Source organism: Bufo gargarizans, chromosome 4, assembly GCF_014858855.1.
Source record: "Bufo gargarizans isolate SCDJY-AF-19 chromosome 4, ASM1485885v1, whole genome shotgun sequence".
In the NCBI taxonomy this organism is placed as follows: domain Eukaryota; kingdom Metazoa; phylum Chordata; class Amphibia; order Anura; family Bufonidae; genus Bufo; species Bufo gargarizans.
The window spans coordinates 405,492,990-405,515,909 of NC_058083.1; the positions used below are offsets into that span (position 1 = coordinate 405,492,990).

General features: G+C 45.4%; 1 protein-coding gene across 3 annotated transcripts in view; it reads right to left on the reverse strand.

Moving 5' to 3' along the window:
• The window catches only part of LOC122934485 (sulfotransferase 6B1-like), a 247,225-nt gene extending 225,974 nt beyond the window's left edge, over nucleotides 1–21,251 (reverse strand). For all 3 annotated transcript variants that reach the window (XR_006388668.1, XR_006388667.1, XM_044289970.1), the window contains exon 1: nucleotides 21,009–21,251. Coding sequence is in view for 1 of the 3 variants with exons in the window: in XM_044289970.1 (XP_044145905.1) it covers nucleotides 21,009–21,219 (211 nt within the window). In the remaining 2 variants the exon portion in view is untranslated. The remainder of the gene's footprint in view (nucleotides 1–21,008) is intronic.
• Nucleotides 21,252–22,920: the final 1,669 nt, after the last annotated feature.

Sequence of the window (22,920 nt, forward strand, 5' to 3'; positions counted from 1 at the left end):
GATCCTTGGCGGCGGAAGGACGTGCGCCAAACAGCTCTCCGCCTGGGGCCCAGCCGCCACTACATTTACCCAGTGTGCAGTTAGGGATCTATAGCGTCCCTGGCCGTGCTTCCTGGTCCACGTATCCGTGGTTAGGTGGACCTTGCCACAGATGTCGTTGAGCAGTGCACACTTGATTTTATCGGATACTTGGTTGTGCAGGAAAGGCATGGCTCTCTTGGAGAAGTAGTGGCGGCTGGGAACAACATACTGTGGGACAGCAAGCGACATGAGCTGTTTGAAGCTGTCTGTGTCCACTAGCCTGAATGACAGCATTTCATAGGCCAGTAGTTTAGAAATGCTGGCATTCAGGGCCAGGGATCGAGGGTGGCTACGTGGGAATTTACGCTTTCTCTCAAATGTTTGTGAGATGGAGAGCTGAACGCTGCCGTGTGACATAGTTGAGATGCCTGGTGACAGAGGTGGTGGTGTTGGTGGTACATCCCCTGTTTGCTGGGCGGCAGGTGCCAACATTCCTCTAGAGGCGGAGGAAGAGGCTGAGGCGGCAGCAGCAGAAGAGGCCGAGGCGGCAGCAGCAGAAGAGGTAGCAGGGGGAGCCTGAATGACTTCCTTGTTTTAAAGGTGTTTACTCCACTGCAGTTCATGCTTTGTATTTAATGCCTCGCTTCAGGATCTAATGTCACAGCGTGCAAACCACTCGGGTCTTGTCGTCAGCACATTGTTTGAAGAAGTGCCATGCCAGGGAACTCCTTGAAGCTGCCTTTGGGGTGCTCAGTCCCAGATGGCGGCGGTCAGTAGCAGGCAGAGTCTCTTGGCGGCGGGTGTTCTGCTTTTGCCCACTGCTCCCTCTTTTGCTACGCTGTTGGCTCGGTCTCACCACTACCTCTTCCTCCGAACTGTGAAAGTCAGTGGCACGACCTTCATTCCATTTGGGGTCTAGGACCTCATCGTCCCCTGCATCGTCTTCCACCCAGTCTTCCTCCCTGACATCCTGGTCAGTCTGCACACTGCAGAAAGACGCAGCAGTTGGCACCTGTGTTTTATCATCATCAGAGACGTGCTGAGGTGGTATTCCCATGTCCTCATCATCAGGAAACATAAGTGGTTGTGCGTCAGTGCATTCTATGTCTTCCACCGCTGGGGAAGGGCTAGGTGGATGCCCTTGGGAAACCCTGCCAGCAGAGTCTTCAAACAGCATAAGAGACTGCTGCATAACTTGAGGCTCAGACAGTTTCCCTGATATGCATGAGGGTGATGTGACAGACTGATGGGCTTGGTTTTCAGGCGCCATCTGTGCGCTTTCTGCAGAAGACTGAGTGGGAGATAATGTGAACGTGCTGAATCCACTGTAGGCCACCCAATTGACTAATGCCTGTACCTGCTCAGGCCTTACCATCCTTAGAACGGCATTGGGCCCCAACAAATATCGCTGTAAATTCTGGCGGCTACTGGGATCTGAGGCAGTTGGTTCACTACAACATGTGGCTGTGGCAGAATGGCCACGTCCTCTCCCAGCACCAGAGGGTCCACTAACACCACCACGACCATGTCCGCGTCCCTTACTAGATGTTTTCCTCATTGTTACTGTTCACCGCAATAAGAAAAAAAAAATATATTTGGCCCAATGTATTGAATTCAAATTCAGGCCTTTTTTTACAGACACCTAACTCTATCTGGCTATCTATTTAGGTACCGTATTACACTAATACAGGCACAGCAGTAACAACGGATTTAGCTGAAAATAAATTGTAGGCCTAGTATTTAGGCCCTGGATGACAGGTATACGTTTACGGACAGAATTAGACTTGGAAATGCACGGTAGCGTGTGAAGTTATTGAGGATGATCCTATCCGCACCTTCAATCTAATATACCCTTTTATGGATAGATTTAAAGTAGGCCTGATACAGCAGAAACCACAGATTTAGCGAATTGCTAAGTTGGGAATTGTATTTCAACCCAGAACAAAAACTGTGCTTTGGCGGACACTAAATGAATTGACCAGCCTCAGCAATAAACACAGATTTAGCTGAATATAAATTTGAGGCCAATTATTTAGGCGCTGGGTGACAGGTATAGGTTTACGGACAGAATTAGACTTGGAAATGCACGGTAGTGTGTGAAGTTATTGAGAATGACCCTATCCGCACCTTCAATCTAATATACCCTTTTATGGATAGATTTAAAGTAGGCCTGATACAGCAGAAACCACTGATTTAGGGAATTGCTAAGTTGGGAATTGTATTTCAACCCAGAACAAAAACTGTGCTTTGGCGGACACTAAATGAATTAACCAGCCTCAGCAATATACACAGATTTAGCTGAATATAAATTTGAGGCCTATTATTTAGGCGCTGGGTGACAGGTATAGGTTTACGGACAGAATTAGACTTGGGATTGCACGGTAGCGTGTGAAGTTATTGAGAACGACCCTATCCGCACCTTTAATCTAATATACCCCTTTAAGATAGATTTAAAGTAGGTCTGATACAGCAGAAACCACTGATTTAGGGAATTGCTAAGTTGGGAATTGTATTTCAACCCAGAACAAAAACTGTGCTTTGTTGGACACTAAATGAATTGACCAGCCTCAGCAATAAACACAGATTTAGCTGAATATAAATTTGAGGCCTATTATTTAGGCGCTGGATGACAGTTACACGTTTACAGACAGAATTTGACTTGGAAATGCACGGTAGCGTGTGCAGTTATTGAGGATGACACTATCCGCACCTTCAATCTAATATACCCTTTTATGGATAGATTTAAACTTGGCCTGATACAGCAGAAACCACTGATTTAGGGAATTGCTAAGTTGGGAATTGTATTTCAACCCAGAACAAAAATATATCCTTTACCAGACAGCAGACAGTATTACAATTGGCTGGCCACAGCTGAAACACCAGATTTAGGGTACTGCTATTTTGGCAATTGTATTTCACCCCTCAATAAAATAACAAGCACAGCCAAGCCCCTGATGTAGGATATAGCAAGAAAATAACCACACTATTGATGGTTAAATGGACTTGGTGGCAGCTTGTGCTGCGCACCACAAGACACAAAATGGCCGCCGATCAACCTAGAAAAAAGTGTCTGAAAAACGCTCTGGGCAGCCTAAAAACAGTGAGCAATTAAATAGCAGCAGTTCAATGATCCATTGCTGTAGATCGATCACTGATTTAAGTGTTTTTGAGGAGTTAATCACTGCCTAATCTCGCCCTAACAGTCGCAGCTGCAAATTCTCCCTACACTGATCAGAGCAGAGTGACGTGCGGCGCTACGTGACTCCAGCTTAAATAGAGGCTGGGTCACATGCTGCACTGGCCAATTACAGCCATGCCAATAGTAGGCATGGCTGTGATAGCCTCTTGGGGCAAGTAGTATGACGCTTGTTGATTGGCTGCTTTGCAGCCTTTCAAAAAGCGCCAAGAAAGCGACAAACACCGAACCCGAACCCGGACTTTTAAGAAAATGTTCGGGTTTGGGTCCGTGTCACGGACACCCCAAAATTCGGTACGAACCCGAACTATACAGTTCGGGTTCGCTCATCCCTACTAATGACACCCAGCGGCAGCTGTGCACCTGAGAACACGCGCCAGGATGACAGAGGCAGGTGCACGAAGTGACCGCCCCCAGGGTGAGGCCGCTCGGGATTATATAGAGGGCAGCCCCACCCACAAATCCAGGCTTTAACCAGCCTTACTATATAAGCTTATATGTTTTGATTGTGTACATCATATATTTTGCTTGAGTTGTAAGAAAAAGAAAAAAAAAAAAGCTAATTAATGCAAACCACCATGCATTCTGCTACTTCAGAAGATAAGGAAGCCTATCTAATGGTCACAGTTCACTCTTGTCCCTCCACCTTGCTACGTCAGAAGATAAGTGAAGTGTGTAAAGGGTCATCTCTGTGCTCAATATGCTGAAGTTGAATTAAAAGAGAACTGTTTTTAATTCAGCAAATATTATGCTGTAATAAGAATTATATGCATTATAGTAATAATTGCTGTACCATTAAAAAGCTTGTTATTATTTTATTCCTATGCTTTAAAGAGATAGTATTGTGTGATATATACAAACCGGATTCCAAAAAAGTTGGGACACTATACAAATCGTGAATAAATACTGAATGCAATGATGGGGAGGTGCCAACTTCTAATATTTTATTCAGAATAGAACATAAATCACGAAACAAAAGTTTAAACTGAGAAAATGTACAATTTTAAGGGAAAAATATGTTGAATCAGAATTTCATGGTGTCAACAAATCCCCCAAAAGTTGGGACAAGGCCATTTTCACCACTGTGTGGCATCTCCCCTTCTTCTTACAACACTCAACAGACGTCTGGGGACCGAGGAGACCAGTTTCTCAAGTTTAGAAATAGGAATGCTCTCCCATTCTTGTCTAATACAGGCCTCTAACTGTTCAATCGTCTTGGGCCTTCTTTGTTGCACCTTTCTCTTTATGATGCGCCAAATGTTCTCTATAGGTGAAAGATCTGGACTGCAGACTGGCCATTTCAGTACCCGGATCCTTCTCCTACGCAGCCATGATGTTGTGATTGATGCAGAATGTGGTCTGGCATTATCTTGTTGAAAAATGCAGTGTCTTCCCTGAAAGAGATGACGTCTGGATGGGAGCATATGTTGTTCTAGAACCTGAATATATTTTTCTGCATTGATGGTGCCTTTCCAGACATGCAAGCTGCCCATGCCACACGCACTCATGCAACCCAATACCATCAGAGATGCAGGCTTCTGAACTGAGCGTTAATAACAACTTGGGTTGTCCTTGTCCTCTTTGGTCCGGATGACCATGGCGTCCCAGATTTCCAAAAAGAACTTCTAATCGTGACTCGTCTGACCACAGACCAGTCTTCCATTTTGCCACACTCCATTTTAAATGATCCCTGGCCCAGTGAAAACGCCTGAGCTTGTGGATCTTGCTTAGAAATGGCTTCTTCTTTGCACTGTAGAGTTTCAGCTGGCAACGGCGGATGGCACGGTGGATTGTGTTCACTGACAATGGTTTCTGAAAGTATTCCTGAGCCCATTCTGTGATTTCCTTTACAGTAGCGTTCCTGTTTGTGGTGCAGTGTCGGTTAAGGGCCCGGAGATCACGGGCATCCAGTATGGTTTTACAGCCTTGACCCTTACGCACAGAGATTGTTCCAGATTCTCTGAATCTTCGGATGATGTTATGCACAGTTGATGATGATAGATGCAAAGTCTTTGCAATTTTTCGCTGGGTAACACCTTTCTGATATTGCTCCACTATCTTTCTGCGCAACATTGGGGAATTGGTGATCCTCTACCCATCTTGGCTCCTGAGAGACACTGCCACTCTGAGAAGCTCTTTTTATACCCAATCAGGTTGCCAATTGACCTAATTAGTGTTAATTGGTCTTCCAGCTCTTCGTTATGCTCAAATTTACTTTTTCCAGCCTCTTATTGCTACTTGTCCCAACTTTTTTGGGATTTGTTGACACCGTGAAATTTTGAATCAATGTATTTTTCTTTTAAAATGATACATTTACTCGGATTAAACGTTTGATCTGTCATCTACGTTCTATTACAAATAAAATATTGACATTTGCCATCTCCACATCATTGCATTCAGTTTTTATTCACGATTTGTATAGTGTCCCAACTTTTTTGGAATCCGGTTTGTACTTAATATAAACTGCTTATGATTAGGGATGAGCGAACTCGAACTGTATAGTTCGGGTTCGTACCGAATTTTGGGGTGTCCGTGACACGGACCCGAACCCGGACATTTTCGTAAAAGTCCGGGTTCGGGTTCGGTGTTCGTCGCTTTCTTCGCGCTTTTGTGACGCTTTCTTGGCGCTTTTTGAAAGGCTGCTAAGCAGCCAATCAACAAGCGTCATACTACTTGCCCCAAGAGGCCATCACAGCCATGCCTACTATTGGCATGGCTGTGATTGGCCAGAGCACCATGTGACCCAGCCTCTATTTAAGCTGGAGTCACATAGCGCCGCCCGTCACTCTGCTCTGATTAGCGTAGGGAGAGGTTGCGGCTGCGACAGTAGGGCGAGATTAGGCAGATTAACTCCTCCAAAGGACTTGATTAACTGATCGATCTGCAGCTGTGGATCATTGAGCTGCTGATCCTCAATTGCTCACTGTTTTTAGGCTGCCCAGACCGTTTGTCAGTCACATTTTTCTGGGGTGATCGGCGGCCATTTTGTGTCTTGTGGTGCGCCAGCACAAGCTGCGACCAAGTGCATTTAACCCTCAATGGTGTGGTTGTTTTTTGGCTAAAGCCTACATCAGGGTGAAGCTGTCACACCAAGTGCATTTAACCCTCAGTAGTGTGGTTGGTCAAGCTATCACACCAAGTGCATTTAACCAGCAATAGTCTGTTCATTTTTTGGCCATATACTAAATCAGGGGCAAGCTGCGCCCGTCACCAAGTGCATTTAACCCTCAGTAGTGTGGTTGGTCAAGCTGTGACACCAAGTGCATTTAACCAGCAATAGTCTGTTCATTTTTTGGCCATATACTACATCAGGGCCAAGCTGCGCCCATCACCAAGTGCATTTAACCAGCAATAGTGTGGTTATTTTTTGGCCATATCCCAGTCTAATTCTGTCACTAAATCCATACCGGTCACCCAGCGCCTAAATACTAGGCCTCAAATTTATATCCCGCTAAATCTCTCGTTACCGCTGTCCTGTTGTGGCTGGGAAAGTTATTTAGTGTCCGTCAAAGCACATTTTTTGTTCTGGGTTGAAATACAATTCCCAATTTAGCAATTTAAAAATTTAGTGGTTTCTGCTGTATCAGAGCTATTTGAAATCTATCCCTAAAAGGGTATATAATATTCAAGGTGCACATAGGGTCATTCAGAATAACTTCACACACCCGCTACTGTGCATTTCCAAGTCTAATTCTGTCACTAAACCCATACCTGTCACCCAGCGCCTAAATACTAGGCCTCAAATTTATATCCAGCTAAATCTGTCCTTAGTGCTGTAGCTGGGCGAGTTATTTAGTGTCCGTTCAAGCACATTTCTTGTTCTGGGTTGAAATACAATTCCCAATTTAGCAATTTCATAATTTAGTGGTTTCTGCTATATCAGAGCTATTTGAAATCTATCCCTAAAAGGGTATATAATATTCAAGGTGCACATTGGGTCATTCAGAATAACTTCACACACCCGCTACTGTGCATTTCCAAGTCTAATTCTGTCACTAAACCCATACCTGTCACCCAGCGCCTAAATACTAGGCCTCAAATTTATATCCTGCTAAATCTGTCCTTAGTGCTGTAGCTGGGCGAGTTATTTAGTGTCCGTTCAAGCACATTTCTTGTTCTGGGTTGAAATACAATTCCCAATTTAGCAATTTCATAATTTAGTGGTTTCTGCTATATCAGAGCTATTTGAAATCTATCCCTAAAAGGGTAGATCATATTGAAGGTGCACATAGGGACATTCAGAATAACTTCACACACCCGCTACTGTGCATTTCCAAGTCTAATTCTGTCACTAAACCCATACCTGTCACCCAGCGCCTAAATACTAGGCCTCAAATTTATATCCAGCTAAATCTGTCCTTAGTGCTGTAGCTGGGCGAGTTATTTAGTGTCCGTTCAAGCACATTTCTTGTTCTGGGTTGAAATACAATTCCCAATTTAGCAATTTCATAATTTAGTGGTTTCTGCTATATCAGAGCTATTTGAAATCTATCCCTAAAAGGGTATATAATATTCAAGGTGCACATTGGGTCATTCAGAATAACTTCACACACACCCGCTACTGTGTATTTCCAAGTCTAATTCTGTCACTAAACCCATACCTGTCACCCAGCGCCTAAATACTAGGCCTCAAATTTATATCCTGCTAAATCTCTCGTTAGTGCTGTAGCTGGGCGAGTTATTTAGTGTCCGTTCAAGCACATTTCTTGTTCTGGGTTGAAATACAATTCCCAATTTAGCAATTTCATAATTTAGTGGTTTCTGCTATATCAGAGCTATTTGAAATCTATCCCTAAAAGGGTATATAATATTCAAGGTGCACATTGGGTCATTCAGAATAACTTCACACACACCCGCTACTGTGTATTTCCAAGTCTAATTCTGTCACTAAACCCATACCTGTCACCCAGCGCCTAAATACTAGGCCTCAAATTTATATCCTGCTAAATCTCTCGTTAGTGCTGTAGCTGGGCGAGTTATTTAGTGTCCGTTCAAGCACATTTCTTGTTCTGGGTTGAAATACAATTCCCAATTTAGCAATTTCATAATTTAGTGGTTTCTGCTATATCAGAGCTATTTGAAATCTATCCCTAAAAGGGTATATAATATTCAAGGTGCACATTGGGTCATTCAGAATAACTTCACACACACCCGCTACTGTGTATTTCCAAGTCTAATTCTGTCACTAAACCCATACCTGTCACCCAGCGCCTAAATACTAGGCCTCAAATTTATATCCTGCTAAATCTCTCGTTAGTGCTGTAGCTGGGCGAGTTATTTAGTGTCCGTTCAAGCACATTTCTTGTTCTGGGTTGAAATACAATTCCCAATTTAGCAATTTCATAATTTAGTGGTTTCTGCTATATCAGAGCTATTTGAAATCTATCCCTAAAAGGGTATATAATATTCAAGGTGCACATTGGGTCATTCAGAATAACTTCACACACACCCGCTACTGTGTATTTCCAAGTCTAATTCTGTCACTAAACCCATACCTGTCACCCAGCGCCTAAATACTAGGCCTCAAATTTATATCCTGCTAAATCTCTCGTTAGTGCTGTAGCTGGGCGAGTTATTTAGTGTCCGTTCAAGCACATTTCTTGTTCTGGGTTGAAATACAATTCCCAATTTAGCAATTTCATAATTTAGTGGTTTCTGCTATATCAGAGCTATTTGAAATCTATCCCTAAAAGGGTATATAATATTCAAGGTGCACATTGGGTCATTCAGAATAACTTCACACACACCCGCTACTGTGTATTTCCAAGTCTAATTCTGTCACTAAACCCATACCTGTCACCCAGCGCCTAAATACTAGGCCTCAAATTTATATCCTGCTAAATCTCTCGTTAGTGCTGTAGCTGGGCGAGTTATTTAGTGTCCGTTCAAGCACATTTCTTGTTCTGGGTTGAAATACAATTCCCAATTTAGCAATTTCATAATTTAGTGGTTTCTGCTATATCAGAGCTATTTGAAATCTATCCCTAAAAGGGTATATAATATTCAAGGTGCACATTGGGTCATTCAGAATAACTTCACACACACCCGCTACTGTGTATTTCCAAGTCTAATTCTGTCACTAAACCCATACCTGTCACCCAGCGCCTAAATACTAGGCCTCAAATTTATATCCTGCTAAATCTCTCGTTAGTGCTGTAGCTGTGCGAGTTATTTAGTGTCCGTTCAAGCACATTTCTTGTTCTGGGTTGAAATACAATTCCCAATTTAGCAATTTCATAATTTAGTGGTTTCTGCTATATCAGAGCTATTTGAAATCTATCCCTAAAAGGGTATATAATATTCAAGGTGCACATTGGGTCATTCAGAATAACTTCACACACACCCGCTACTGTGTATTTCCAAGTCTAATTCTGTCACTAAACCCATACCTGTCACCCAGCGCCTAAATACTAGGCCTCAAATTTATATCCTGCTAAATCTCTCGTTAACGCTGTCCTGTTGTGGCTGGGAAAGTTATTTAGTGTCCGTCAAAGCACATTTTTTGTTCTGGGTTTAAATACAATTCCCAATTTAACAATTTCATAATTTAGTGGTTTCTGCTATATCAGAGCTATTTGAAATCTATCCCTAAAAGGGTATATAATATTCAAGGTGCACATTGGGTCATTCAGAATAACTTCACACACACCCGCTAATGTGTATTTCCAAGTCTAATTCTGTCACTAAATCCATACCGGTCACCCAGCGCCTAAATACTAGGCCTCAAATTTATATCCCGCTGAATTTGAATACAATACATTGGGCCAAATAATATATTTGTTGTTGTGGTGAACCATAACAATGAGAAAAACATCTAGTAAGGGACGCGGACGTGGACATGGTCGTGGTGGTGTTAGTGGACCCTCTGGTGCTGGGAGAGGACGTGGCCGTTCTGCCACATCCACACGTCCTAGTGTACCAACTACCTCAGGTCCCAGTAGCCGCCAGAATTTACAGCGATATATGGTGGGGCCCAATGCCGTTCTAAGGATGGTAAGGCCTGAGCAGGTACAGGCATTAGTCAATTGGGTGGCCGACAGTGGATCCAGCACGTTCACATTATCTCCCACCCAGTCTTCTGCAGAAAGCGCACAGATGGCGCCTGAAAACCAACCCCATCAGTCTGTCACATCACCCCCATGCATACCAGGGAAACTGTCTCAGCCTCAAGTTATGCAGCAGTCTCTTATGCTGTTTGAAGACTCCGCTGGCAGGGTTTCCCAAGGGCATCCACCTAGCCCTTCCCCAGCGGTGAAAGACATAGAATGCACTGACGCACAACCACTTATGTTTCCTGATGATGAGGACATGGGAATACCACCTCAGCATGTCTCTGATGATGACGAAACACAGGTGCCAACTGCTGCGTCTTTCTGCAGTGTGCAGACTGAACAGGAGGTCAGGGATCAAGACTGGGTGGAAGACGATGCAGGGGACGATGAGGTCCTAGACCCCACATGGAATGAAGGTCGTGCCACTGACTTTCACAGTTCGGAGGAAGAGGCAGTGGTGAGACCGAGCCAACAGCGTAGCAAAAGAGGGAGCAGTGGGCAAAAGCAGAACACCCGCCGCCAAGAGACTCCGCCTGCTACTGACCGCCGCCATCTGGGACCGAGCACCCCAAAGGCAGCTTCAAGGAGTTCCCTGGCATGGCACTTCTTCAAACAATGTGCTGACGACAAGACCCGAGTGGTTTGCACGCTGTGCCATCAGAGCCTGAAGCGAGGCATTAACGTTCTGAACCTGAGCACAACCTGCATGACCAGGCACCTGCATGCAAAGCATGAACTGCAGTGGAGTAAACACCTTAAAACCAAGGAAGTCACTCAGGCTCCCCCTGCTACCTCTTCTGCTGCTGCCGCCTCGGCCTATTCTGCTGCTGCCGCCTCGGCCTCTTCCTCCGCCTCTGGAGGAACGTTGGCACCTGCCGCCCAGCAAACAGGGGATGTACCACCAACACCACCACCACCACCTCCGTCACCAAGCGTCTCAACCATGTCACACGCCAGCGTTCAGCTCTCCATCTCACAAACATTTGATAGAAAGCGTAAATTCCCACCTAGCCACCCTCGATCCCTGGCCCTGAATGCCAGCATTTCTAAACTACTGGCCTATGAAATGCTGTCATTTAGGCTGGTGGACACAGACAGCTTCAAACAGCTCATGTCGCTTGCTGTCCCACAGTATGTTGTTCCCAGCCGGCACTACTTCTCCAAGAGAGCCGTGCCTTCCCTGCACAACCAAGTATCTGATAAAATCAAGTGTGCACTGCGCAACGCCATCTGTAGCAAGGTCCACCTAACCACAGATACGTGGACCAGTAAGCACGGCCAGGGACGCTATATCTCCCTAACTGCACACTGGGTAAATGTAGTGGCAGCTGGGCCCCAGGCGGAGAGCTGTTTGGCGCACGTCCTTCCGCCGCCAAGGATCGCAGGGCAACATTCTTTGCCTCCTGTTGCCACCTCCTCCTTCTCGGCTTCCTCCTCCTCTTCTTCCACCTGCTCATCCAGTCAGCCACACACCTTCACCACCAACTTCAGCACAGCCCGGGGTAAACGTCAGCAGGCCATTCTGAAACTCATATGTTTGGGGGACAGGCCCCACACCGCACAGGAGTTGTGGCGGGGTATTGAACAACAGACCGACGAGTGGTTGCTGCCGGTGAGCCTCAAGCCCGGCCTGGTGGTGTGTGATAATGGGCGAAATCTCGTTGCAGCTCTGGGACTAGCCAATTTGACGCACATCCCTTGCTTGGCGCATGTGCTGAATTTGGTGGTGCAGAAGTTCATTCACAACTACCCCGACATGTCAGAGCTGCTGCATAAAGTGCGGCCGTCTGTTCGCGCTTCCGGCGTTCACATCCTGCTGCTGCTCGCCTGTCTGCGCTACAGCGTAACTTCGGCCTTCCCGCTCACCGCCTCATATGCGACGTGCCCACCAGGTGGAACTCCACCTTGCACATGCTGGACAGACTGTGCGAGCAGCAGCAGGCCATAGTGGAGTTTCAGCTGCAGCACGCACGGGTCAGTCGCACTACAGAACAGCACCACTTCACCACCAATGACTGGGCCTCCATGCGAGACCTGTGTGCCCTGTTGCGCTGTTTCGAGTACTCCACCAACATGGCCAGTGGCGATGACACCGTTATCAGCGTTACAATACCACTTCTATGTCTCCTTGAGAAAACACTTAGGGCGATGATGGAAGAGGAGGTGGCCCAGGAGGAGGAGGAGGAGGAGGAGGAGGAAGAGGGGTCATTTTTAGCACTTTCAGGCCAGTCTCTTCGAAGTGACTCAGAGGGAGGTTTTTGGCAACAGCAGAGGCCAGGTACAAATGTGGCCAGCCAGGGCCCACTACTGGAGGACGAGGAGGACGAGGATGAGGAGGAGGTGGAGGAGGATGAGGATGAAGCATGGTCACAGCGGGGTGGCACCCAACGCAGCTCGGGTCCATCACTGGTGCGTGGCTGGGGGGAAAGGCAGGACGATGACGATACGCCTCCCACAGAGGACAGCTTGTCCTTACCCCTGGGCAGCCTGGCACACATGAGCGACTACATGCTGCAGTGCCTGCGCAACGACAGCAGAGTTGCCCACATTTTAACCTGTGCGGACTACTGGGTTGCCACCCTGCTGGATCCACGCTACAAAGACAATGTGCCCACCTTACTTCCTGCACTGGAGCGTGATAGGAAGATGCGCGAGTACAAGCGCACGTTGGTAGACGCGCTACTGAGAGCATTCCCAAATGTCACAGGGGAACAAGTGGAAGGCCAAGGCAGAGGAGGAGCAAGAGGTCGCCAAGGCAGCTGTGTCACGGCCAGCTCCTCTGAGGGCAGGGTTAGCATGGCAGAGATGTGGAAAACTTTTGTCAACACGCCACAGCTAACTGCACCACCACCTGATACGCAACGTGTTAGCAGGAGGCAACATTTCACTAACATGGTGGAACAGTACGTGTGCACACCCCTCCACGTACTGACTGATGGTTCGGCCCCATTCAACTTCTGGGTCTCTAAATTGTCCACGTGGCCAGAGCTAGCCTTTTATGCCTTGGAGGTGCTGGCCTGCCCGGCAGCCAGCGTTTTGTCTGAACGTGTATTCAGCACGGCAGGGGGCGTCATTACAGACAAACGCAGCCGCCTGTCTACAGCCAATGTGGACAAGCTGACGTTCATAAAAATGAACCAGGCATGGATCCCACAGGACCTGTCCGTCCCTTGTCCAGATTAGACATTAACTACCTCCCCATAACCATATATTATTGGACTCCAGGGCACTTCCTCATTCAATCCTATTTTTATTTTCATTTTACCATTATATTGCGAGGCTACCCAAAGTTGAATGAACCTCTCCTCTGCCTGTGTGCTAGGCCTAAATATATGCCAATGGACTGTTGCAGTGGTGGGTGACGTGAAGCCTCATTCTCTGCTATGACATGCAGACTGATTCTCTGCTGTCATGAAGCCAGATTGTCTGTTACGGGACCTCTCTGCTCTGCCTGTGTGCTAGGCCTAAATATATGCCAATGGACTGTTGCAGTGGTGGGTGACGTGAAGCCTCATTCTCTGCTATGACATGCAGACTGATTCTCTGCTGACATGAAGCCAGATTGTCTGTTACGGGACCTCTCTCCTCTGCCTGTGTGCTAGGCCTAAATATATGCCAATGGACTGTTGCAGTGGTGGCTGACGTGAAGCCTCATTCTCTGCTATGACATGCAGACTAATTCTCTGCTGACATGAAGCCAGATTGTCTGTTACGGGACCTCTCTCCTCTGCCTGGGTGCTGGGCCTAAATTTATGACAATGGACTGTTGCAGTGGTGGCTGACGTGAAGCCTGATTCTCTGCTATGACATGCAGACTGATTCTCTGCTGACATGAAGCCAGATCCTCTGTTACGGGACCTCTCTCCTCTGCCTGTGTGTGTGCTGGGCCTAAATATATGCCAATGGACTGTTGCAGTGGTGGCTGACGTGAAGCCTCATTCTCTGCTATGACATGCAGACTGATTCTCTGCTGACATGAAGCCAGATTCTCTGTTACGGGACCTCTCTCCTCTGCCTGTGTGTGTGCTGGGCCTAAATATATGCCAATGGACTGTTGCAGTGGTGGCTGACGTGAAGCCTCATTCTCTGCTATGACATGCAGACTAATTCTCTGCTGACATGAAGACAGATTCTCTGTTACGGGACCTCCCTCCTCTGCCTGGGTGCTGGGCCTAAATATATGCCAATGGACTGTTGCAGTGGTGGCTGACGTGAAGCCTCATTCTCTGCTATGACATGCAGACTAATTCTCTGCTGACATGAAGCCAGATTGTCTGTTACGGGACCTCTCTCCTCTGCCTGTGTGCTAGGCCTAAATATATGCCAATGGACTGTTGCAGTGGTGGCTGACGTGAAGCCTCATTCTCTGCTATGACATGCAGACTGATTCTCTGCTGACATGAAGCCAGATCGTCTGTTACGGGACCTCTCTGCTCTGCCTGTGTGCTAGGCCTAAATATATGCCAATGGACTGTTGCAGTGGTGGGTGACGTGAAGCCTCATTCTCTGCTATGACATGCAGACTGATTCTCTGCTGTCATGAAGCCAGATTGTCTGTTACGGGACCTCTCTGCTCTGCCTGTGTGCTAGGCCTAAATATATGCCAATGGACTGTTGCAGTGGTGGGTGACGTGAAGCCTCATTCTCTGCTATGACATGCAGACTGATTCTCTGCTGACATGAAGCCAGATTGTCTGTTACGGGACCTCTCTCCTCTGCCTGTGTGCTAGGCCTAAATATATGCCAATGGACTGTTGCAGTGGTGGCTGACGTGAAGCCTCATTCTCTGCTATGACATGCAGACTGATTCTCTGCTGACATGAAGCCAGATTCTCTGTTACGGGACCTCTCTCCTCTGCCTGTGTGTGTGCTGGGCCTAAATATATGCCAATGGACTGTTGCAGTGGTGGCTGACGTGAAGCCTCATTCTCTGCTATGACATGCAGACTGATTCTCTGCTGACATGAAGCCAGATTGTCTGTTACGGGACCTCTCTCCTCTGCCTGTGTGCTAGGCCTAAATATATGCCAATGGACTGTTGCAGTGGTGGCTGACGTGAAGCCTCATTCTCTGCTATGACATGCAGACTAATTCTCTGCTGACATGAAGCCAGATTGTCTGTTACGGGACCTCTCTCCTCTGCCTGGGTGCTGGGCCTAAATTTATGACAATGGACTGTTGCAGTGGTGGCTGACGTGAAGCCTGATTCTCTGCTATGACATGCAGACTGATTCTCTGCTGACATGAAGCCAGATCCTCTGTTACGGGACCTCTCTCCTCTGCCTGTGTGTGTGCTGGGCCTAAATATATGCCAATGGACTGTTGCAGTGGTGGCTGACGTGAAGCCTCATTCTCTGCTATGACATGCAGACTGATTCTCTGCTGACATGAAGCCAGATTCTCTGTTACGGGACCTCTCTCCTCTGCCTGTGTGTGTGCTGGGCCTAAATATATGCCAATGGACTGTTGCAGTGGTGGCTGACGTGAAGCCTCATTCTCTGCTATGACATGCAGACTAATTCTCTGCTGACATGAAGACAGATTCTCTGTTACGGGACCTCCCTCCTCTGCCTGGGTGCTGGGCCTAAATATATGCCAATGGACTGTTGCAGTGGTGGCTGACGTGAAGCCTCATTCTCTGCTATGACATGCAGACTAATTCTCTGCTGACATGAAGACAGATTCTCTGTTACGGGACCTCTCTCCTCTGCCTGGGTGCCGGGGCCTAAATATCTGAGAATGGACTGTTCCAGTGGTGGTTTCAAAGGAAAGGACCGGCACTTCGCTGATGTAGATCACAATGTAGATTTATTCAGTCACATATTCAAAATGGCATAGTGACGCGTTTCAGCACAGATGTGCTTTCATCAGACTGCATAAAACATCTTACACTCCAGCTATTTATACATAAATGAAACACAAAGGAACTGACATCATCAAAGAAGCTCCGCCTCCCTCATTAAATAAAATTCGCATATCAAATAATCGCAATGAAAAATTCGCATTGAAAAATTCGCAATTGAAAATTCGCAACTGAAAATTCGCAATTGAAAATTGAAAATTCGCAATTGAAAATTCGCAACTAAAAATTCGCAACTGAAAATTCGCAATTGAAAATTCGCAAAAAACATATCCACTCTATACTGGCGAAGATTTTAAGTCACATAGTCCATTCTTGCAGTGATTAATCACGCTGAAGAAAAAAAGAAATATATTTATCAGATTGCATAAGGCCGAATGCCTTATAGGAAGCAGGACACATTGTACTCACGATTGAGGCCCCTGGGCTCCATTGTCTGAAGACGATGGATCCAGTAAGCCTCCCTTTTCAATAACAATTTATTTCTGTCACCCCCTCGACGGGGTAATGATACACCTTCAATAATCTGATACCTCAACTGCGAGATGTTGTGTTTTTTATCATAAAAATGAAGGGGTATTGGGAGTAATAAATTCTGTTTACGGATAGTAGATTTGTGTTTACTTAGTCTGTCCTTCATTCTCATTGAGGTTTCCCCCACATATAGTAATCCACATGGACATTTAAGAATGTAAACCACAAATCTACTATCACAAGTGAACGTGCCCCTTATTGGAATATTTTCACCTGAGTGAGGGTGGGAGAAACATGAACCCTTTATAACGCTGGAACAATTGACACAGTTTAAACAAGGAAAAGTGCCCCGTCTAGGTGTAGATAAAGTACTCTGTCCTCTTTCTATTTTATTACTTCCCACATCCGCCCGGACTATTTTATCCCTAATATTTTCTGCCCGTTTATAGCATATCATGGGTGGCCTCTGGAACTCTCCTATCCGTGGATAGGACTTAGATAATATGTGCCAATGTTGATTAACAATAGTCCTAAGGCGCTGGGACCAGGGATGGTATTTAATCACTAAGGGGATCCTTGTTTCTTTCTTAGTTCTATCTGGTGGTGTAATCTCAGCTTTATTACGCTGTATTTTCAATAGATCAGGGGGGTAGCCTCGCTCTCTAAATTTATTGGTCATATCGTCTAATCTTGTTTGACACATATCCCTATCACTAACGATCCGTCTAACCCTCTGGTATTGCCGCCCTGCTTCTTACTAGAATTGTTCCAGTGGTGGGTGACGGGAAGCCAGATTCTCTGCTATGGGACCTCTCTCCAATTGATTTTGGTTAATTTTTATTTATTTAATTTTTATTTTAATTCATTTCCCTATCCACATTTGTTTGCAGGGGATTTACCTACATGTTGCTGCCTTTTGCAGCCCTCTAGCTCTTTCCTGGGCTGTTTTACAGCCTTTTTAGTGCCGAAAAGTTCGGGTCCCCATTGACTTCAATGGGGTTCGGGTTCGGGACGAAGTTCGGATCGGGTTCGGATCCCGAACCCGAACATTTCCGGGATGTTCGGCCGAACTTCTCGAACCCGAACATCCAGGTGTTCGCTCAACTCTACTTATGATTAATAAAGCTTTTAAAACTGTTTAATTTTGTCATATCTGTTTTTTTTATGATTTAATTATTAAAGATATTAAAACATAATTGAATTATTGCCAAAGTCACGCCTATGGGCGTGCTACTTTTGAGTACAAAGCTTCAGCCCTTAGACATACTACTCATTCTGCTTTATGTAGCTCACAGGGGCAGACCTCTCTACACAAATGCAGAGACACACAGCCATACTTAATCAATGTAGTAAAAACACTGTGCTACATATAGGGACACATACAATACATCGGGATACATGAGGTCTTATACCTAAGGACTGGTGGGGGAATGATTGAATAATCCTATCAATCATTCCACCAGCTAAGGTCACCCAGGGGGTGAGGGAGGTGGGGGATGATGAAGCAGGGTGGGATCAATCAAAGGTCAATAAAAGGGGTGTGGCACCTGTCAAAATCAATTTGACGAATAATTTAGATATTACAATACTCATGTACGCGTGAATGAGGCTTTAGAGTGAAAACCTTCCAGGTTCTGCTGCCTACCCTTTGGTGGAAGCGAGCAGGCAGGCAACTGAACAGCAGTGATAGTTAGTCCCTTAACAATCACTCAGCCAGCGTAGGCAGGGGCGTAGCTATATGGGAAGCAGGGGAAGCGGCTGCTTTGGGGCCCTGACCCAGAAGGGGCCCATCCAGGAGGCGGAGAACTAAAGGATTTGGTCAGGACCCTCTCAACAGTATTACACAATGATATTATATACAGTATAGACAGTGTAGCAAACGGATGGAACAGCTGCCGGGCCTGGTCTGAGAGAGCGATCTTTACTAGCCACAGAAATGGGGGCGGCATGAAAGGAAGGGGTCGCTAAAACATTACTGTGGGAGAGTGGCCCTATTGAATAATATGCTGGTGGGGCAGTCATTTCTAGCTACACAACTGAGTGTAGGGTTAATTAACAGGTGGTGCCCTCTGCAGCAGGAGAGTAGTGCTGTTTACAGACTAGGTCACACTGTATAGAGATATGGCATAAGGCCTAATAACTGCAGGGAAGGGCAGCTGGAGGAAGACAGAAGGTGACAATCTGGTGAGAAGTTGTACTGATCTACCTGCCCCCTCAGTATGTGTGTGGCTATATGTACTGTATGTATGTGTCAGTGTGAATATTTTTCCAAGACACTAACACATATATACAGAACGGATACATATACTGAGTGTACATACATAGGTACACACACATATTTTTATAAACACACATATATATATATATATATATATATAGTGTATGTGTATTATGCAGTATACAGTATGTGTTGTGTGTGTGTGTATATACACACATATATGTATATGCGAAAGTACACCGTGTTCTGTCCATATCCGTATGTCCATTACAAGTTCTCACAAAAAAGATAGCAGTATTTTGCAGATCTGAAATTTGCACAAGGCGGATACTGTCATGTTCATGGGGCGTTAGGCTTTGTTCAGATCATGTTTAGATTATACATTAGAGTATTCCCTAACAGATACCTCTGATATATGTGCCATACAGTGGTATATATCAGGAATTGTTTAGAAAATAATAAGGTGTACCATGCTGCAGGGGCGCTTCTATGATCTCAAATTGCGGTCCCCAATGCATGGAACGGCTGCACAACGGCCATGTGCATGAGGCCCAAGTCAAGAGACTTCTTCCATAAACCGTTCTAGTGATGGCTTCCCGAAAATGTTATCATGTTATCCCAGACAACCCCTTTCTGTTTGTACAAAACAATGGCTGATCTTAGGGAGATCAGCTACAGAAAACACTGTGGAGCCTCATTTAAGAGTCTCGACACAGAAATCCAAAGTGCAAAGCTCCCTGGGAAACAGTAATATGCAAAATAGTTGTGGAGCCCCATTTATGGGTCTTCAACACAGTGATAGCCAGATATCCCTCAAAGGAAGGAAAACAAAGCAAAGGGGTGTCCCCATTACAGAGATCACCAAATCCACCATATTAAGTGGCCCCTTTGTCAAGATCCCGCTCTTTTACAAGCTTTAAGGATGTGACGGGGAAAACCAAAGCCAGTTATTCATCCAGTCTTAGGACTCATGAACACGGCTGTTGCCCCCCCATGTCCGTATTGTGGCCCTCATACAGTGGGTCCGCAATTTATGGGGCACCGGCCATGTGCACCCCGCATCACGGATGTGGACACATTCATTTGAATAGGTTCACAAACCCAGAGATGCGGTGCAAAAGCATGCATCTGAACCCCACGTAAGCACTTCGCTTCCGTGGTGTTTTTTGGCCGTGCCTCCGCATCGCACAAAAGTAGTGCATGCAAAAAAGTCGGATGCGGATCGCGGACCCCATTCAAGTGAATAGGTCCGTGATCCGCATGCAGCTGTCCCACGGTCGGTGTCCGTGAATTGTGGAGCCCTTAGGTTCGTGGGCATGAGCCCTTATTGGTACAGACAGAAAGAACTGAGTACGGAAAATCCACTGTTTACAAATCTCATCCACGCCCTGTGTAAAATAATGTGCAGGAGAAGATAGCTCCAAGCATATATTACAACATCAATGAGCACAATCTACGTAGAGTTCACATCATTGCTTTATTATGATTTGAATTGTCCTGTTCTATTTAACCACTTCCAGACCAGGCCATTTACCCCTTTTCCTGACCAAGTCTAATTTTGCGAATCTGACGTGTCACTTTAAGTGGTAATATGGAATGCTATTACTTATCCAAGTCATTCTGAGACAGTTTTTTTCATGACATATTATACTTCATATTAGTGGTAAATTTGTGTAAATATGTTTTATCTTTGTTTATAAAAAAATAAAAAATTGACAGAAAATTTGGAAAATGCTGGAAATTTGCTAAATCTGAATTTCTCAGCTTATAAAACAGATTGATAATTCATAAAATAGTTTTTAATATTCACCATATTGTCTTCTGTTTCTCTGATGGAATAGGAGAAAGGAAAAGTCAACATAGTTACATAGCTTAAGATGTGACGTTTCATTTACTTTGCCACATTTTAGCATTATTACGCATCATAGGTAAACTAGAAAGGCATGCGAGAAGAAAATGTTCAAATATGCTTACTTATTTCAAATGTGTTGTATGTTACTGTATTTATTGTAGCGCTCTATGTATTATAACTCATTGAATGACTTTATGAGTGGCAATACTGTATATAGCACTTATGCTAAAATGAGCTTATATGGTATAATAAAATAACAGGTTAATTTTTTTTTTTTTAAATGCTCTATAGCTGGAAAAAATTCCTAATATCATTATCATTCTAACACTACTTACCGTTTTTAGGATAGGTTGCAATCAATAAATCATCTTCTCTGGCCTCAAAAGTTTCCAGTGCTTGAAACAGCTCCACACTGCTAATAACACTCGGATACAGCGTGCCCTTATAATTCATCAGCAAGTCTTCAGCTGAAGTTTTGGTAGTTGAATGCATGATTTCCATTAATAGTTGATGATCATTTTTAGCTGTTTGCTTAGAATCAGTCATCTTTGACTAGTTTGTGGTGAGGACTGGCAGCTCTCTTCTGCTGCACCTTGTTAACACTGTATGTGTATGCAAGGGCTCCTCCCCCCAGGGCCCTCTATATCTCGTCCCAGGTTTGGTAGGAATAAGACAGATGCCAGGAATGTTCATACCCTATGTCAGTGTAAGATAATATCCTAGGGAAAAAGTCAACAATTGTAAAGTTATTTCTGTAATCTATGCTATCACATTTAAAGGCTATGGACACCTTTGCACTGAAAGGGTCCTGGCTCTGTCTACCTCCCTGCTGGCTCCACCTATTCGCATTGTGCGTTTTTTTGTTATTTCTCTGAGACATTTATGAAGAAATTGTCAAATTGGATGTTATCAAAAAGATGTATATGGATTTTCTGAAATTAGTCTAGAATGTTAATAATTTTATGCTTGTTTATGCATTTCTAGTATTAGAGTCAGTCAGACTGATTTGTAGGGTTACTTTCACACTTGCGGCAGGACGGATCCGACAGGCTGTTCACCATGTCGGATCCGTCCTGCGGCTATTTCGCCGTGCCGCCGGACAGCCGCTCCGTCCCCATTGACAGGGCGAAATTCCGCCGGACTAAAATTACTGCATGTCAGGCTTTTTAGTCCGGCGGCTTTCGCCGTGCACCGCCATGCTGCGCCGGAGCTCCGCCCCCATTATAGTCAATGGGGACGGAGCGGCGGTCCGCGGGCACGGTGAAATAGCCGCATGACGGATCCGACATGGTGAACAGCCTGTCGGATCCGTCTTGCCGCAAGTGTGAAAGTAGCCTTATTGAGCCACTGCCAAGTTGTGAAGGTTGCTTGTGCAGTGCCATGTACACAATATTAGCTATGCAAGAACCAGTAGTTGATCACTAACCAGAACAAAAGTAGGTTTACCATTTTGGATATTATTTGTAGGAAAGCGCAAGGGGCATCATTGACGGAAGATATGTGTCACCAAGGTTCCTGGCCTCGGTGAGGTAAGAGCCGGTATTTTTAAGTGTCAGCGGCAGCTAGTGCTGACTGACACTAATGGTTATTTAGTGTGGCTGTAAAGATGATCCGGGCCGGCTCTTACTTGGAGCAGCCAAAGTGCAGGGTGAGTGGCTGTACCCCATGTTCCAGGACGGGTTTTGGTTAGGGATATAAAACCCAGCCAGCAGTCTCAGCTGGGGTGGATTATCCTCAATTTCACAGTGAATCTGTAGAGTCTCTGCAGTGTCCCACCAGTGTACGTGGGCACTGCAAAAGCTTATTGTGTCACATGTTATATCATGCTGTATTATATTATTATGTAAAATCCCTGTTACCAGGCTGTCAGGTGCACTACATACATTCCACCACTAGATAGCACTAGGATATATATACCTCAGTTCAGGCCTAGTTAGTCAGTTGAAAGGAGGAGTAGGAGTTGAAGGAGTGACAGTGCAGCTGCTAGCTTTGTTTAGTGGAAGTCAGTTCAAGGGAGAAAGAGTGGATAAAGACACAAAGGACCAGATCCATTTCACCAGGCTTTAAGGACCTTTGGATTCAAGGTGAAGGATCTATTAGCTTCCAGCAGCCTCACCATTAATAAGCTGGAGAAACAGAACCAGATTAAAGAGCTCAAACATCAGTATAGCCTGAGACATAACTACAAGTACAGCCTGTTATCAAGAACCTGGTTACAGTAAAGTTCTCACTTGGATTTAAACCTGC